The 18,455-nt window shown below is 38.9% G+C and overlaps 1 protein-coding gene across 1 annotated transcript in view; it reads left to right on the top strand.

The window, feature by feature from the left end:
* The window catches only part of cerkl (CERK like autophagy regulator), a gene marked incomplete at both ends in the record, with an annotated part of 59,369 nt that overhangs the window by 14,062 nt on the left and 26,852 nt on the right, over positions 1–18,455 (top strand). Inside the window, 3 exons of the mRNA XM_081368668.1 lie at positions 409–642; positions 12,569–12,700; positions 17,205–17,268. Of these exons, the coding sequence (XP_081224794.1) occupies positions 409–642; positions 12,569–12,700; positions 17,205–17,268 (430 nt within the window). The remainder of the gene's footprint in view (positions 1–408; positions 643–12,568; positions 12,701–17,204; positions 17,269–18,455) is intronic.

Raw genomic sequence — 18,455 nt, forward strand, 5'->3', positions numbered from 1 at the left:
GTTTTATACAGGTAAATCTATAAATTTATACAGGTTTGTATGGAGCCCCTAAAGGGACAATGGTGGTCGGAAGAAGAAAAAAAAAAACGTGATGGGAAGAAAAATAAAATGTCAAATCTTTTGCGTTCTCTAACAAAATGTTTGCTTTTCCCTTAGAAAATTTGCGCAAAGTTTCAGGGGAACGCAAAAGTTTTTGTAGGGCTCTGTAGGTTTGGAACTACAAAGGAATGAACTCAATTCACACTGGCCTTTACAGTCTTTAAATTAAACAACACATTTTATTACTGCTGAGGGGTCAAATGATATGATAAAAAAAACTAAATGAAAAAAAAAAAAAAAAAACACATTACAAGAGGAGGTGAAAAAGTGTATAACATGACATCAATGTCTTTTGTGTGTTTGCTTTAGCTGACCGTGATGTGAAGAAGCAGGAGGAGTATGTGGAGCTAAAGGATGTGTTTGCTGTGAAGGTAAAGCGGAGACGCTCCGTCGGGCAGCAGACGGGTGGAACTCTGCTGGGCATCACACTCTTTCAGTGCAAGAAGAAAGGGCTCAAACTCAAGGACCATGCCATCCATTTCAACAACCTGAGCGCGGACCACTGTGAGACTTGGTTCAAAAGCCTTAAAGAGATCCTCAGCGGTACGTTCACACATCAGAACAGTTGAGCATCCACCAGACACTGAAAAAATATCACATATCAAGCCATTAGTCATTTTAGATTTATTTTATCTTGGAGCCTCACTGAATTTTATGACTTACATTTATGACATGCAAACATTAACCTGGTCAACATTTGCTTCATTTTATATTTTATTGTGTTTGCTGACATTTATTGAATAAGGACTGCTCAACTCGGTAATGAATTGGACACAGTTACTCTGTTCCTGAACTTAGTGAGTGTAGCATTTTAAGTGCGCTCTTCAAGATGTAGGTGGCATAATTATGGCACCGTATAAGATTGTATAAGAAATTGTAAAAACTTCTGAAATAGAAACCTTTTCTATTCTGGTTCAGATAGGTTGAAGAGCTTGGAGCTTTGTCTGGTTAGAACAGTGATGTCTCAAACTAAGAATCGTTATCAAAAGTTCTCCTATCTTAAACAGTGTAATCTTACTAGCTCAGATCTTAGAGTCCTATGAAGATTAAAACAAACTAATTAAACAGCTGTGAAGTATCCCATCAGCGGTTCCTCGCTCCAGTCTTATAGCAAGTCACGCAGCAATCTAGTGGAATATGTTGGATCCTCCTTTTATACAAGGAGTCATTAATGGAACAAACTAGAAAGTGGACTAATACAGTAGACTAGAAAATCTACCTGTTCAATAGACTTAAACGTTTACCAATATAATAGCCTAGAAAGTTTACTAATACAACACATCTGAAAATTGAGTTAAACACACAATTCACCTCTAAATAACAATTAAATACAAATAATTCACTAGTAAATCTGGGCCTTTTTTACACAAATACTTACAAGAACCATTTTACCCACAATATTTTGTGTGCTGTGTACACTACCGCTCAAAAGTTTGGGATCAGTAAGATTTTTTTTTTAAAGAAAATAATACTTTTTTTGTTTTTTTTTATTAGCAAGGATTAAATTGGTCAAAACTTTTAGATTGTTCGGAAAAAAAATCTATTTCAAATAAATACTGTTCTTTTGGACTTTCTATTCATCAAAGAATCCTGAAAATGTTCACAAAATATGAATATATTAATAAAATATGGTTACACTTTATTTTAAGGCGACATAGTTACATTGTACTTAAATAAGTACTGAGTAATATTAACTTCATGTACTTACTATAGTTACGGTTAGAGTTTGGTTTAGTGTTAGTTTCTTGTAATTATGCATAATTTACTGTTATTACTAGTAAGTACTGTACATGTAGTAACTATGTCACCTTAAAATAAAGCGTTACCTAAAATATTAATTTTTATATTTAAAATAAATCTAATGTTTCCAACATTGATAATAATAATTAGGCTAATGTGTCTTGAGCACCAAATCAGCATATCAGAATGATTTTTGAAGGATCATGTGACACTGAAGACTGGAGTATTGATGATGAAAATTCAACTTTGCATCACAGGAATAAAACTCTGTTGTTAGTCTATTTGTATAACTCATTGGGCTGCCTATGTAGATCATTCTATTTCAATCAGAATGCTGCCTAAGAAGACAGCAAGGTAGATCACTAAGTTTTGGAACAAAGCCTTTGTATCATAATTAAATGATTTCTCAAGTATGCATCAGATCTACAAATATGATGTTTTAGCTGTGTCAGCAACATCCTGGCTGCACAAAACGAAGTCATGAATAAACTCCACGGACTGGATTATAAGGTACGCTTGTTGAGAGAGCCGAGGGGCACCATCTCCTTTGTGTGATGACCATATCATTATGTGGTGTGCCTGATGGTAGGGGGGTCGGAGGGGGTCTTGAAAAAGGGTGGTGTTGGCCGCAAGGACCTGCTGGATCAGACTGGAGGAACAGGTTGGTCCTACGGCCTCCCTGGAGTTTGTAATTATCTGTGCTTCTCTCACTAGCGTTCACTGCCAAGACAGGCCAGCGGCCTGCCTAGCGATCGCTGTGCTGCACGGGAGACAGGTGTCCTTCCAAATGCGTCAGAACTCTTCATTCTCCGGTTCCCGAAAACCTAGGCGAGGGACGCAAGGAGGAGATTTAATAGTGGGGGATGTCTAAGACTCTCCCGAGGACCAACAAAATGATTTCTTCTTTCATAAGCAATACTATAAACTTCCTTTGTCAGCTAAATGACCGTTGAGCATTCAGACGCTGCCTTTGTGAAAATGTGCATGTGTAATCTCTGTTAATCCCGGTCTGCAGAGAATGCAGCACTGCACATTATCGCTGAAATAATCTAGCCTCACAATTAGGCTAAAATTTCAATTTCAGAAATCCCTATTTGCCCGATGTGCGCCCCACATAAATACTGAACACAGTACAAGTACACTATATTTAAAACTGGATTGGATATGGGATAGGAGTTTAGGACTTGATAATGGTGTGGAGGAAATCTCTGGAAAGTGTTTTTGTCCGATGAGGGCCTAGTCATAATGCTGTATTAACACCAGCTAATCCCTGGAATTTCAGTTACAGCACCGAATAAGAGGTGATGTAACAGCAGTGCTCAGGAGGTGCATTACTCACTGGGAATTAGGGAGGGGATTGTCCAGGCCTCACAACTTTATACTATCGAGCCCTTCCCCCACCTCAGTGAATCTTTTGGCTGTATAACTTCTTCACACGAAAGAGTTTCTGAGCTGTAGCCCTTTAAAGATTGAAATGCTGGCTTTTTGCGGGTAATTGTGAGTGAGGACTGCATGTACTTTGGGCAGAACATGAATTAATTAACATAATTAAAGAATATGCCTTGAGGGAGCCTGGAGGAGAGAGGACATGCTTATTTAGTCCTGTGAGGAGAAAAATTAATACACAAAGACGAGATTCATTGTGGTGTCTTACAATGGAAGTACATCGAGACATTCCAAAACCATTAATATACACTGTTTCAGAAGTATAGCCAGAAGATTTAAACATTATATGTTTTGGCATGAAATTACAGACCTTGTCTGTGTAAAGTTTCATCATGTCTTCCAGCTTAATGACCTTGTAATGCTGGTAAACGTGGTCATTTTCCTCTGAAAGGATTTTTATTTTATTTTTATTTTTAGCAACGCAGGCATTCATACACCTAAAAAAGTAGCCACACTTTACACAATGCAAAAAATGACTTCTAAAAGGGATTACATTTCAGTAAAAATTTCTAAAAATATATATATAAAAAAAAAAAAAAAAAAAAAATATATATATATATATATATATATATACAAAAACTTAAAATAAGATACATTTACCATGCATTATATCTTAGAATCAGCTTGAAAACACTTTATCCATGATTGCATTCTCTAAAAACTAGTCTTAATAATTGAAGCAATGTTGCTTAGGAAGTAAATTTAAGGACTTTTGTATTTTTCAACTTGAAGATTGGATCAGGATTAGGTTTTCTTTGCAGTGTAGATCAAATAATAAACAGGTTTTTACTGAAGAATTAATGCACCTGATGTAATATCAGCAATACTAGCAACAACGAAACAAAACAGATTGCTGTTGGTCAGACAAACAGATCACAATAATGTTCTACTCTTACTATTTCTGCCATTTAAAGACATGAATGAATGAGGCATTTATATAGCGCTTTTCATTTGTACTACTGTACACCCAAAGCGCTTTACAATCATATCAGGGATCTCTCAACCACCACCAGTGTGCAGCATCCACTTGATGCGACGGCAGCCACAGTAAAACGGCACCAGTGCGCGCACCGCACACCAGCTATAGGTGGAGAGGAGAGAGAGTGATAGAGCCAATTCAATGGAAGGGGATTATTAGGAGGCCATGATTGGTAATGGCCAATGGGTGGAATTTGGCCAGGACACCGTGGTTACACTCCTACTCTTTACAAGAGGGCCATGGGATTTTTAATGACCACGGAGAGTCAGGATCTCGGTTTAACGTCTTATCCGAAGGATGGTGCTTGTTACAGTATAGTGTCCCCATCACTATACTGGGGCGTTAGGACCCACACAGACCACAGGGTGAGCACCCCCTGCTGGCCTCACTAACACCTCATCCAGAACCAGAAGCTACCTGGTTTTTCCCAGGAGGTCTCCCATCCAGGTACTGACCAGGCTCAACCTTGCTTAGCTTCAGCGGGAAACCAGTCTTGGGCTACAGGGTGATATGGCTGCTGGTGGATATGACAAAAAAAAGTATGCTACACTACTCTGAATAGCATATTAGCATAGTATGCCTTTCCAAATAGCATATTAACAATAGCATAGGCAGAAATAGTAAGAGTATAATGCTAGTATACTCTTCTGATTTCAACAGTAAATCTGATATGAATGAAAAAGAAAGAAAGAAAATATGTAAACTCCAGAGCTAGAGTATGACGAAATCACTCAAAATGATTAGGTGAGTTTTTCTAAAATAATGAGATCATTAGTTTTACAGTGTAACTATAGTGTTTGTTTTTACAGTGTTTGTCCTTATTTCAGTACATTCTCTCTCCTATAGATGTTATAAAGGATCATTGATTAGGGCCCTTCATGACCTTCTCCATGCAAGTTATGATAAACAGCAGCACAGCTGTCATGTGCTACATGAGCTTCCACGTCACTATTCATGATCACCTGCTATATTTAAACCTTCCTTAACTCTTACAGTTGTTAATAAAACGCTGCGGTTTGTTTGGTGCTTGTGGAAATGTCCACCCCACCCCCCTGCATCGCGTGCACATGCTCTCACACGCACACAGACGCATGTTTTCCATAGGTGGATTATCTCTGTTATTTTATTGGCTGCGCTGCCGAATCATTGGCTCGGGGGATGAGAGCGGGCACGCTGGATTACAGGGGTGCTCACCTGTTACAGCAGCCCAGCGGATCCCGGCCTGGTGTTTCCCAGGGAGGCGGCACAATGGAGGGTGTGTCCCAGCTGACACTCAGCACAAAGGGTGAACGGTTCGGTAAAAAAGCCCCCAGACCCTCAATCCCCCGATGTGATTTTATTCAAGGTGAGCTCTGAATGCCATGCGCAGCATCGGCGTGTTTTTCTGACAAGCCATGTGATGTGCGCTGACACATGAGGTGCGGCCGCCCAGCTGACAGATTAAACCCTGTGGTCAGAGAGCGAGCGGTCGGGCCAGGCCACAGACCAAACGTGTGGGGATACGACCGGCAACAATAGTAGCACCTGTACTACAGTCTACTTGGGTCCAATGTAGTCGTCGAGTTGAACTGGAATAGACTCCTTGTGTCCTTAAACCCTCTTTTGAAAGATTAGTCTAGGCAGGTCAATCAGAGCCCGGGAAGCCCTCGGCGCTCCACTCCGGACACATAATGTGCTCTTGGTGCTCTTGTCAAAGCATGTGGTCACACTCCTGCGTCAAGCTGGACTTTATTGTTGTAGACCTAAAGGGAGGAGAAAAGACAAACAGAGAGAGGAGAGAACTCAAGGGTCAAGCACCGGGTCCATCTCATTCCTCCAAAGGCTTTTGTGACCCATCTGAATTCATATGTGCATTTGGCATAAAGCACAACAGTTGCTATTGTGCGGCGTGCATGAAATTGCTTTGAGTTGTTTAACAAGATAATAGGGAAAGCGAAATCTCCCTCGGAACGCGATTTTAAATGCGTTCGACATTTGAAGGAAGCTGGGCCTTTGGCTGAGCTTGCACAGCATTTACATGAGTTGATGTACAATAGCTCGATAGCCGAGTGGATAATGTTACACATTAACAGGTTTTCCATTAAGTCAACCTGCGTATCCATGGTGACTCTTTCCCCTTGGCTCCTTGGAAACGGATCAGTCTGTGTATCTTATTGACTGGAGTGCTCTTACTTTAGCTGGGATGTTTTCTGGCTAGCCCAAACTCTGTGTATATGCCTGTTAAAGTAGGGTACTTTGATACTGTTTCACATAAAATAAAATAAATAAAAAATATCATAAAAAGAGTTGTAGGTCAAGTCTACAGTGAATGAGTTAAAGGAATAAAAATGACAATTCTGTCATCATTTACTCACATTTACTCATTTCCTTCCAAACTCTTATGATTTTCTTCCTTCTGTGAAAGAAAACACTTCTTGAAAACATTATTTCTAATTAGCAACAAAACTTCATAAAATTACAATTTTAAATTTATATTAAAACTTAAGTTTATAATATTTAGGACATAATATTTAGGACAAATAGAAAAGTTCTAATACTTCCCCTTTCATTGTTCAGACAAGTTGATTTCCAGCTCAAAACTACTGTTATTTGAGGCATAATCTGGAAGCTCAAAGAGACTGCAATTCCATTTGGTACCAGTAGAGGCATAAACAAAATGCTAATTGACAGTGTTGCAAAAAATCCTATCCTCAATGAGTACTTTTGTCTTATTTTACACTTAATATTTAAAAATCTCTGAAACAACATAAAAAATGTATGTAGACAGTGTAGATGATATTAAAACTTGGTTTCATACATTGCATCTTGAATATAAGTACTATGTCGTATTGGTGATTTTTTTTCACTTGTAAAATGTAATTAATTAAAGACTAGTTAAATAACATTTAAGGTTGCTCATTAACTGTTATCTGCTTATTGTCATGCACAGAAAAATAAAAAAATATATACCTTTAGAAGTACAACAGCCTATCACTTGGACAGTACCTAAAGGTGTATATTCTTAAGCCTGTTTTATACTTCTGCGTCAAACTCACGCCGTAGCTACGTCGTAGGCTGTGTGTAGCGCGCGTACCCTTCGGCGTACCCTGACGTGCACCTCTCCAAAAATGTAACAACGCGTCAACTCTACGCAGACACAAGCGCTGTGATTGGTCTGCTAGAACCCCTCCCTCTGGGTTTCACATGCTCCCTCTGCAAATGTAATTGCGTGTCAACGCGGACAACGACGCAGAAGTATAAATGAAAACTAACGCGTTGCCTACAGCCTAGAGGCTTCGGCGTAGGTCCGACGCAGAAGTATAAAACAGGCTTTAGAGTAGTAACATGTACCCTTAAAGTAGCTACTACAAGAACCTTTTAGGGGTGTCCCTTTAATGTCCCATTAAGGGTGCTACTCCAGTGACAAGCTGTTGTAACCCTAAAGGTAACATTTTTGCTATTTTTTTCTGAAAGTTTCAAAAGCAAATCAAATCTTGTGGTGCCTAAAGATTCCCACCCCTAAACGGCACCGTGAAAGGACAGATGCTCCTGTGGACTCTGCTGTAGGTACGACTGCAGTATCACTTTCACCAAGTGCTGCTTGTGGATTTTTTCTGCGTATTCCCATCGGATCTTCCCCATTTCTCTGTCTGTCACACCCGCCCCCGGATAGATAGACATGTACGCAGACATAATGGAGGCACCTAACACATGGTGCTGTTTTTCCCCCTTCCTGGCTAATATTAGGAAAGGTGTTATTGTCCACACCGAGAACTACAATGGCTCTAATTGAACAATATGCATGTGCGTTCCACATTTTAACATGGAATAATTAATAGGATGCATTACACACTTAATTTTATTCTCCGAGCCTCTACGCGGTTTTTCTCATTATATGGGGCCGGTGTGAATTAATTGCTCCAATGAAAGCAAGTGTATTGATTTGAAGCCCAAACCTCCACCGCAGTTCCCCACCTCGTCTAGCGGTTGGAGCAGCTCCTGCCTGGTGATGCCCCTGCTGGAGGGGACAAATCTGGAGAGGGCTGGGTCTCCCCCACTGCTAATGCGCGCTAATGCCAGTCCCTGACACCATGCCAGATGCTCCGCTCTTGGCAGAGGATCTAAGGAAATGTCGAAGCACTCGTCCCCCGTATGGAGATCTCACGGCCGGTAGGAAAGTGGCACAGGACAGTGACGCTCTTTTTCTCTCACCCGCTCCATCTCCTGTATGGCCCCCAGATCGCTTACCTCCCCTTGGGCCTGCCGGATCCAGCTCCTCTCCGATCCTGACCTTTCCCACTGCAAGGCCCCAATCTAGGCTTATCCGTTGGAGGGCTCACTCCCCTCGCCAGCCAGGGATTTCAGGGCAAAAATAAGACATCTGTTCTTGAGGATTAGCAAATATTCTGTGCACCCCAGAAAGCCCGTTTGGGTATTGTGGGCTCAGCGAGTGGAACAGTCTATGGGTTACTTAAGTGCAGTTTGATGGCTGTGTTATGCACGTTGACTCTCTTTTCCTCTATTTGTCTTTTTCAAGGGGCTTGGCCAAGTCAACACACTGTTATTGTAAAAAAAAAAAAATCTTTTTTATCCCTAACCCGAAAATTTATCCAATGTAACTTCTCTTAGACCTTTCAGATCCCATTCTGACTCGAGTTACCATACATTTTCTAATCAGACTACCATTTTTTCCTTATCTGTAGATCTCAAAATTTCCACATAAATGTTCATACTGTAACTACTCATTAACTAAAACTTTTAATTAAAGTTTGTCTTGCTTTACATTCTGTAATTATCCCTAATATCTATCTTTCTGTCTATCATCCATCCATACGTCCGTCCGTCCGTCCGTCCGTCTGTCATCTAAAAAGGCATTTCTAAACCTCTTTTTTCAAAACTTTTTCAAATCTAATATTCAAAGTTCATCTTGATGAACTTTGCTTTTTTTTAGTTAAAATCACAGTTATGAATATCTTTGGATTTCAACTGATTTGAATTAATCTCCTTACATTTAAAACTGAATTACAATTCTGTAACCTTAATTCAGATTCAAGAATTTAATTGGAATTGAAAGACGGGCGCATAACCCTGAGAACAGAATGACTTCACAATCACAAAATAACGCTGCACTGTAACATGAAGCATTGATGCTTTGCAAACAAACTATGACTGTACTGCATGGTCAGTCCTCTCATTAGCGCAGTGCACGAGTGTTTACGGGCTGTCCTGGGGCTTTGTTTGTCTCTGAAATCAATGTGTAACCTGACCCCGCTCTCAGGTAATTTACCCCTGATTATGGGAAAAGTGTTCCCCTGTGCCGAATCATCTTCTCCGCGGGGAGACCCTTAGCCACACCATTCAGATGCTCCTTACCTTTCCCATCAGCACCCTCTGTGCCCTGAGATGGGGGCTGGACAGAGACAGATGTAGCCGCTCTGTTGGGTGACATTAGTCGGTCTTGATAGCCCTCAGGGGTAAAACAGCCTAAGCCTCTGAGTCACAGGGCGGCTGCATCGCTGTAGTAAGTGCTGACCTCATGGAATGTCCACAGGTGGCAGGTACATGTGTCTGAAATGTGGACGTCACTTCAAAGCTATTGAGAGGGCAAACAGAACCAACCTGTTCACATGAAGGGCATGTGGGTGAATGTCACAAAAACATCCAGGGTCATATTTCATCCAGGTCATATTGAACAAATCTGAACTGCACAAATGCATTTTATATATATCAGATTTGTTCAATATAAACATATACTGTTCAATACAGTATATATGCTACTTACGATTACTGTACTGTAATAATAAATATATGACCTTAAATGGTCATACTAAAAATATTCATATTTATTATTATTAATTATTTTTGGTTTGTCAAATATGACACAGATATGTTCTAAACAGGTTTTGTGAAATTCACCCATTTAAGCAAAAAATATGAATAAATGGCTTACAGCTTTACCTTAAAACAGACTACAAAAGTGATTAACGACATAGAACACATATTTAGATGAGTCGTCTGCTATCCCCAAAAGGTTATAATTAACGTGTGAAGTGAACGCAGGTTCTCTGAAGTCTGCTAATCACAGTGGCCTTTTGCGGGAACACAAACAGGGCTGGCTCATGGAGGTGAAACCTGAGTGTGGCCCCTTTGTCTGGATTGTCTTTCAGTGAGCTCCTGGGAGCCACTGTGCATCGCTCACACAAACATGGGATTATGTGCCATAGTAACACGGTATCGTGCATGCAAGCAGCAGGCTACGTCCTCAGTCTCCCCTCTGTGGTGTTTAGATGTATCCTGAACAACAGCTCAGATATGATCATTTAAACAACAGAAACATAGTTTCCCATTTCAGGGTAATGATTTAATGAGAGATGAGGGCTTTGTTCCAAAACCCGGTGAGCTGTCTCTCTGTCTACTACATAGGCAGCTTCCTTCTAAGACAGGATCCTAACTTGAAGACAACCTTATAAGTAACCTATTTGGAACACTTTTTGGCATTAGCATGTTGCTGAACTAACAATGTAATACTCAAAAAAAAAACAAATGATAATAAAATGATGATAAACTCTAATAAATAGATGAAATATATACAGTAGTCAATATTTAAAGTGGATTAAAACCTTTCATCAAAGTTATACATGAATTTTGAACAATACCCATTCTTGTCTTATAGGACAACTTTGATGGACCACTTCAAATGTGGACTACTGTATATGCATCTATGGTGAACATTTTTCTATCTATTTTCTATTTTTTTTTTGTAAGGTATCTTTTTACTGAGCTTGTTGCAGTGCATTCTGGTATTGCCGTCTCTAGTATATATTATATGAGGTACAAATTTTGCATCATAGAAAGCTACCTACCTTTTAGCACAGCTATTGCCTCGCAACTTTGATATAATGCTGTCTATACTGGTAGAACACATGGTTTTGGAACAGTATTTTGGGCAAACCAGAAACCAAAAGGAGATACTCTTGCATCTTTTTTTTATTGTGGGTATTTTGAGCTTCATGAAGCAGTGACGCAAATGTGCACACTAACGTAAATCTGATGCAATAGATGAGCTTAGCCTCACAATGCTGCTTTCATGTGTCGTGCGGTGGGCCTGAAGCCCCCTCGGTGAGGATGAGTGTTGCTGAGCCTCCTGAGCCCCATTCACAGCTATAACAGCAGTGCTGGTGCCGCCCCCCCGCACCTGCTCCCCGCAAGGACCCCAGCGTCCCGGCACTGCGCGGCCCCCAAGAGCCACATAGTGGGAGATTGGATCAGCATCCCCACGCTGAGCGAGACTCGCAATCTTCTTTCAAGATCCCAAATCCCCCCAGCCTCCCCACCTCACATCCTGCATCTACTCGCGCGCACGTTTTGTGTCTATTTGAACTGTGACCTTGGGCACCCCCTGGAACTCTTGCACTGTGATGTCAGCAGGGGATACGGCGGAGGGCAAGCCGAGGGTAGCGGCTCGTTAGCAGGTCGAGGGTCGAGAGCTTCAGGGGCCGGATTAGAGTAATGAGGGAGATGGTGGAGCAAGGAGAGAGAGTGTTGAGCTTCACCTCAGCTTCCATCGATCTCAGGCACTCCAGGAAGTCCAGAAGAGAAAGCAGCTCCCTAATTTCTGCTAATTATGATCCACTGTTACTCAATACTGCAAAGAAGGACATATAGAGACAGTCAGAAAGAGTGATGGGGAGGAGAGATTCCATGATACCACAATACTTCAAATATATATGCTAGTTTGGGGTCAGTATGATTTAAAAAAAAATTAATTATTATTTATATTCAATGTATATTAAATGTATCAAAAGTGAAGGGAAAGACATAAGCTTACAAACTTCAATTTCAAATAAATGCTGTTCTTTTGAACCTTTTATTCATCAAGAATCCTGAAAAAAAGTATCACAGTTTCCCCAAAAATATAAAGCAGTATAACTATTTTCAACATTGATAATAATAAGACAATGTTTCTTAAGCAACAAATCAGCATCAGAAAGCCTACATGGTGTATTTATTCAAGCTTTCTCCTCGTTCTTGGCAGATATTCAGACACTGTAAACAACAGACACTGATCTGACCTTTTCAATTTTTGAAGACTGATCTCACGCTGTGTGAGAGCCATTCTGCAGCAAGGGTGGCAGACAAAAGCTGAACTCACGGCAAGAAATCATTATTATGAAGGACAGGGGCTTTGGCTCACATTAGCAGATGTGCACTTCTCTAAACTGGATGAGTTTCAAGCACTTAAATGAATGCCCATGGGATTCATGACACAAGGGGTTTGATGAATCTTCCCGCTCTTTGTTTCTTTTGTTTTATTTTGCTCGGCAGGTTTCAAGAACCGTCCTAAATCTCTCAAAGTCTTTGTGAACCCCATCAGCCACAAGAAAGAGGCGTACCAGATCTACCTGGACAAAGTGGCCCCGCTCTTCAAGCTCGCTGACATACAAGCCGACGTCACCGGTAAGTCTCACACATCTGCACTGAATGGGATAGCAAACGGTTACATAGGTGGCTTTTCCTCTCAGGTTCATCTTAAAGTCTTCACGCACAGGTGATCCCCCGCCCCCTCAGGCCTCACTCGAGGTCGAAGTGCATTAGCGTCTGCCCTCAGGGTCTGTTCGCTCATTGGATTCATCACTCAGTGCTCAACAATTCCCTATATGCTAACAAGCTGGTGCTTTACGCCATTAGGCATTGGCAGTGGATCATAGGAAATCAATATTTTAGGGTGAGGAATGTCAAGGTCCCTATGTTAATGCATCATTTGAATACACACTTAAAAGCGAAATTAGTGTTGTTTACCATTTTAATTGCCAACTCTCATGCATTACACTAAAAATCAACATTTAGAGGAAAACAAAAATATTACATTTGACTAATATTTATTAGAATATCTTTTACTGACAATTTTAGTTTACTCTAAAAATCCTTGAAACAAAACTTTCATTTAATTGAGAAGCAACACTATATGATATAAAAAACATGTTTCATAGATTCATATTATCTTGAATTTAAATGCATTTTGTCTTACTGCACTGGCAGATTTTATTTTTTTTATACGTATATATTTTTATACGGGGGGGGGGGGGTCAATAAAACACATGCTCTGAAAACAGTTTTAAATATGTTGCTTTTAAGTAAATGTATATTGCTTCAAGGAATTTTAGATATATTAATTAGAAAATTGGACAAAAACGTGTTTAGATTTGGATTTTCACCCTGCAACCACATGGATTCATAAGAACCTTTCCAACCATATATCAATGCAGTAACCTACAGCACCCTAACATCATGGTATCACATGGTATGGCCACACACTCCACACACTCTCATGGCAATTTTTTACTATTTTACGGTGTGAATGTTCCTTAATTTGTATTAATTCATTCAATCTTATTCGTACGTTTTTGTACAATCTGCTTATTCCTCACTTAGGGGCGGACCTTCATGCTTACTTTTTTTCTAAAAATGTCATATCATACAAATTTAGACTAAACCGCCACCAGTGTTGGGGAAAGTTAATTTGAAAAGTAATTCTTACAATATTAATTCACTAAAAGTAAAAAAGTAACTAACTGCATTAGTTACTTTTTATGGAAAGTAATGTGTTGTTACTTTTGCATGACTTTTTCTCACCTGGGCGTCTGGGCTTGCTTGTTTGTTTGTCTTTTTAATAACAAAAAAACCTAAAAGTTCTATTTTTGGTAAATGTAAAGGCCCTTTCACACCAAATGTGAAATGAATAAGCCTCAGGCTGAAACAAACCTTTCAGCTGTGCTGCCATTCTGGATTGCAGAAAAATAGGACGCAGGAAATGTTCAACACTCTCATTTCAGCAATAAAAACAAAAAAAAATTAAACACAAATATGTAGTATGGCTGAATTGGATCATCGAAGGTCAGCAGCAAAGACATTGGTTAACAAAGTGAGATTAAATACATAAAGTACATTTGTGCTATTTCACATATTTAAATATTGGAGGCTTGCGTAATATCCTGAGTTTTCATTTCACTGTTTATGTTAATTTTGAGGAATACTGCATCTGTTTTTGAGCAAGTGAGAAGAGTAAATGCCTGCTCACATTTAGAACTACAATATGCATCATGTTTACACAGCGCACACAACGCATCTTCACCTTACTCCTGATCTCTCTTAACATGGGGACAGGAGAGCTGTCAGTCAGTAAATGGGGAAACAAACTTGCGTTACTTATTTGAAAAAGTGTTAGTTTTTCAAGTAACTAGTAAAATAATCTGATTATGTAACTCGTGAATAGTTTTCTCTTTGGATCAAGTTATTTTGCTTTTTTATATGTTGCTGTGCCAGTAGTGCATGGATAAGCAACTCCAAAAACATTGCCAGATAATGCAAGAACTATTAAAATGTATACCAAATGCATACAAATGTGATGCTTATGCACAAATATTTGTACATGTTCACAACCAAGCTCTGCTTTTCTTTGAATCCTAAATCTCTCGATATCCATTCTTCAGCAGTGTGTTTGTGTGCTTGAGGTTGTGTATGTGTGTGTGCTCATACTGGAAGTAGCAGCTGTACAACACTGCTGTGGATTGTTCTAAATGCATCTCACACTCATAATGACAGGAGAAGTGTATCCTCCGTCAGTAACCTGACCCAGGGGGAGGGACTGCACCCATCTGTTCTAACACAGTGCGGGACTCCCCCCTCTCCTCCCCTTTACCCACCTCCTCCCACACACACAGGACCCCGTACTATATGTACTATACAACCACGGACTACTACACACACACACCCCAACACGCACCAGGCGCCCCCTGCTTTTAAAAAGGAGACTCCACAATCTGTGCTCTAATGAATGTGGGTACCTGATTCCAAAAGCCATTTGAACAGTAATAGAATCCGTTTCCTGATGATTTGCTCCCGAGGGCAGAGGCTGAGAGCTCGAGGTGGAGCCATTAAACAACATTTCACCTAATAGAAATTAAATATCTCGTTCTGCCGCTCGGAACGCAGAGCTTTGAGAATATATATGATCGAATTAGCTCTATAGACTGAGATCCACGGGCAGCAGTAGTACAATGTCATGTTCAAGAGAAGCAATTACAGTGTTTAATTCACAGCTATTTACTGATAACCAACACTTGTATGTGGAAATGTCATTTTTGGCATTTACATGGTCATTTAAGAGTCTAATTTAGCATTTGATGTGCTTAGATTGGTGCTCTGTTGATTGAGCACTGTTTTAGATACAAGGTTAATTGTGAACTAAAATGAACGATATCGCACAGTTCTGCCCACAATTTTCAATCAGTTAGTTAGATATGAAAAATATGCCTGGGTTGTGGTTTTGTTTGGCAAGGTCAGGGCCACATGATCCTTTAATTACACTTTGATTTGCAAGTGCTCCCCCTACAGGTCAGCACTAAGAATTGAACTCATGACAGAGTCTATATGGCTATGCCTGGAATAATTATGTACCTCTGTTTCTGCAGTATATGTAGAGTATTAATTATATCAGTGGCAATATTTATTTAAAACATCATTTGACTCTGATTTTGTTATGGATATCAAAATGGAAATGAATATTTTTTATTTACAAGATGATAACCACGTTCATTAACCCCAAACATGATGATGATGATAATAATAATAATAATAATAATAATAATAATAATAATAATAATAATAATAATAATAATAATAATAATAATAATAAGAATAAATGAAATGAATAAATGGATAAATGAAAATGAATTAATTTTGTATTTGGCAAGGACATTCAATTGATCAAATGTTTCGTTACTAAACAAAAACTACTTCAAATAAATGTTGTTCTTTTGAACTTTCTATTCAAAGAATCCCATTCAAATGTTTCATATATTTTTCTCTATAGTATATTAAGCAGCACAACTGTGTACAACATTGATAATAATAGGAAATGTTTCTTGAGCAGCAAATCTGTATATTATAATGATTTCTGAAGGATCATGTGACACTGAAGACTGGAGGAATGATGCTGAAAATTCAGTTATGCATCACATGAATAAATTACATTTTAAAATACATTAAAATAGAAAGCAGTTATTTTAAATTGTAATATTATTTCAAAATATTATTGTTTTTATTGTATTTTTGATCAAATAAATAAAGTGAGCATAAGACATTTCTTTCAAAAATATAAAAAATCCTACCAACCCCAAACACATAAAGACACATTATAATGTTTCAAAAAAAAAAAAAAAAACTTTTAAAATGATGATCATCTGTAGTTGAGCTGGTACCAGGGATAGCCAGGCATGTCATAATGAGCAGACACACTTGCATCTCTGTGTGCATCATAAAACACATTCTCAAACAACAACAACAAAAAAATAAACATCCATCTGCAAGTGTCACATCAGCCACGGTGAGCCCTCTGATGGGTGGTCACAGCTGGGACCCGCTCTATGGCGGAGGTGCCCCAGAAAATGCTAAGTGGGGCACGGGCGTGCACAATGCCATCTGCGGCGTGCCACCCCTCTTCCCCCACATTCAGTGGCATTTTTGCATGCCACACAGGACAGGGGTTTCTGCCACACTACGCCAAACCTGAATCGACAATTATACTGGATCAAGCCTGTATCCAACGAACTCTGCTGACCACATCTAACCCTCTTTTTTTCTGACTCATTACCTTTTGTTTACCTTGTTACATCACAGTACTGTAATGTAAATAGCAAACCACACATTAAATGCTGGGAAAAATCTTGTTTTTTGCAGCTTGGGCAAGCTGAATACAAAAGCGGTTGCCTCTTTGTACCACAACTCATAATCTTGATTAAAAATGCAAACAGCATGCAAGTATAAATTCTGCTTTACAGCCAGTACCATATGTTCGGCTCAAGCCATTTGCCAATGCCTGGAAAAGGGTACTAAAGGCAGTTTGGAGTGCTTTCCTTTAAAAAAAACAACAAAAAAAACATTAACTCTTTCTTTTCCGCAGTCACTAAGCGAAAGGGCCAGGCTCTGTCCATTCTGAAAGACTGCAGCTTGGAAGAATATGATGGGTATGTATACTTCATGGTTTGTACTTAAAAAAAAGAAAATCTTCAAAGATTCAGTCTATGAAGCATTTTGTCTGTGGGTTAGTACAACTTTCTGGATTGACTAAACTCCAAATTCATTAAAGGTGCAGTAAGCTATTTCTGAAAGAAACGCTGTTGAAAGTGAATTGGACCGAGCACCAAAACACACTTGTAGCCAGTCAGCAGTAAGGGGCGTACACTCATTCGGGGGGAGGTGCCTGTGTTGCATAGCGTGTTCGTGAATTTGGGGGCGGATCTTTGAAGATAGGGGTGTGATGCTTTTGGGTTGGGGCGTGTTTTTGGTGATTTCAAATATCAACAGCGTTTCTCAGAAATCACTTACTGCACCTTTAATTGCAAAATGACAGTGTGTGTGTGTACATGATATTTTATTTATCATTTATTTTGATATATATATAAATAAAAAACTAAATTATTTATATATATATATATATATATATGGAGAGAGAGAGAGAGAGAGAGAGAGAGAGAGAGAGAGAGAGAGAGAGAGCTTTAAACATTGAGAGAGCAATGTTTTAAAAATTGCAGTTACAGTAAAGCAAGGTATTTTCTGCCTGTCTAAGGGTTATTGTAGTTAATATATGTAGTTACTTGAAATAAATTAAACATTAACGGGACTGAACCAATAGAGAAAAAAAAAAATAATAATTCAGCATGTTGCCAAGGAAACATTGCTCATTTTCATTTAGTTAAAATTTCAATTTCATTTACTTGATGTACTAATAACTTAAATTGAAATAAATAAATAAATAAAACTACATTAAAAACAATCACTTTTGAAAATGACAAAAACAAACAAAAAAAATAATATTATGAAAGTGATATACATATACATATACATTAACTATAATATTATAGTATCAATGAGACTAAAATAGCACTTGACTGTCTGAACAAATGCTAAATGTGTTGAACTAAAAGATAAGCTAAAGTAATCTACACTAATTAAAAAATACCCCAAAATGAAACTTCTTTCATCAACTTCGTGTGAAGCCTATGACTTTTGGTCATTGTGTGGAAAAGAAAATGAGTCATTTATAGTAGAACATTCATGCTGCTCTTTTACAAACAATGAAAGTGAACCATGGCTGTTAAGCAAGATTTTCTATGAATAATATATTCACAATATTCTTTGTATGGAATAGAGC

The sequence above is a fragment of the Scardinius erythrophthalmus genome, assembly GCF_964197995.2.
Source record: "Scardinius erythrophthalmus genome assembly, chromosome: 6".
NCBI classification, from domain to species: domain Eukaryota; kingdom Metazoa; phylum Chordata; class Actinopteri; order Cypriniformes; family Leuciscidae; genus Scardinius; species Scardinius erythrophthalmus.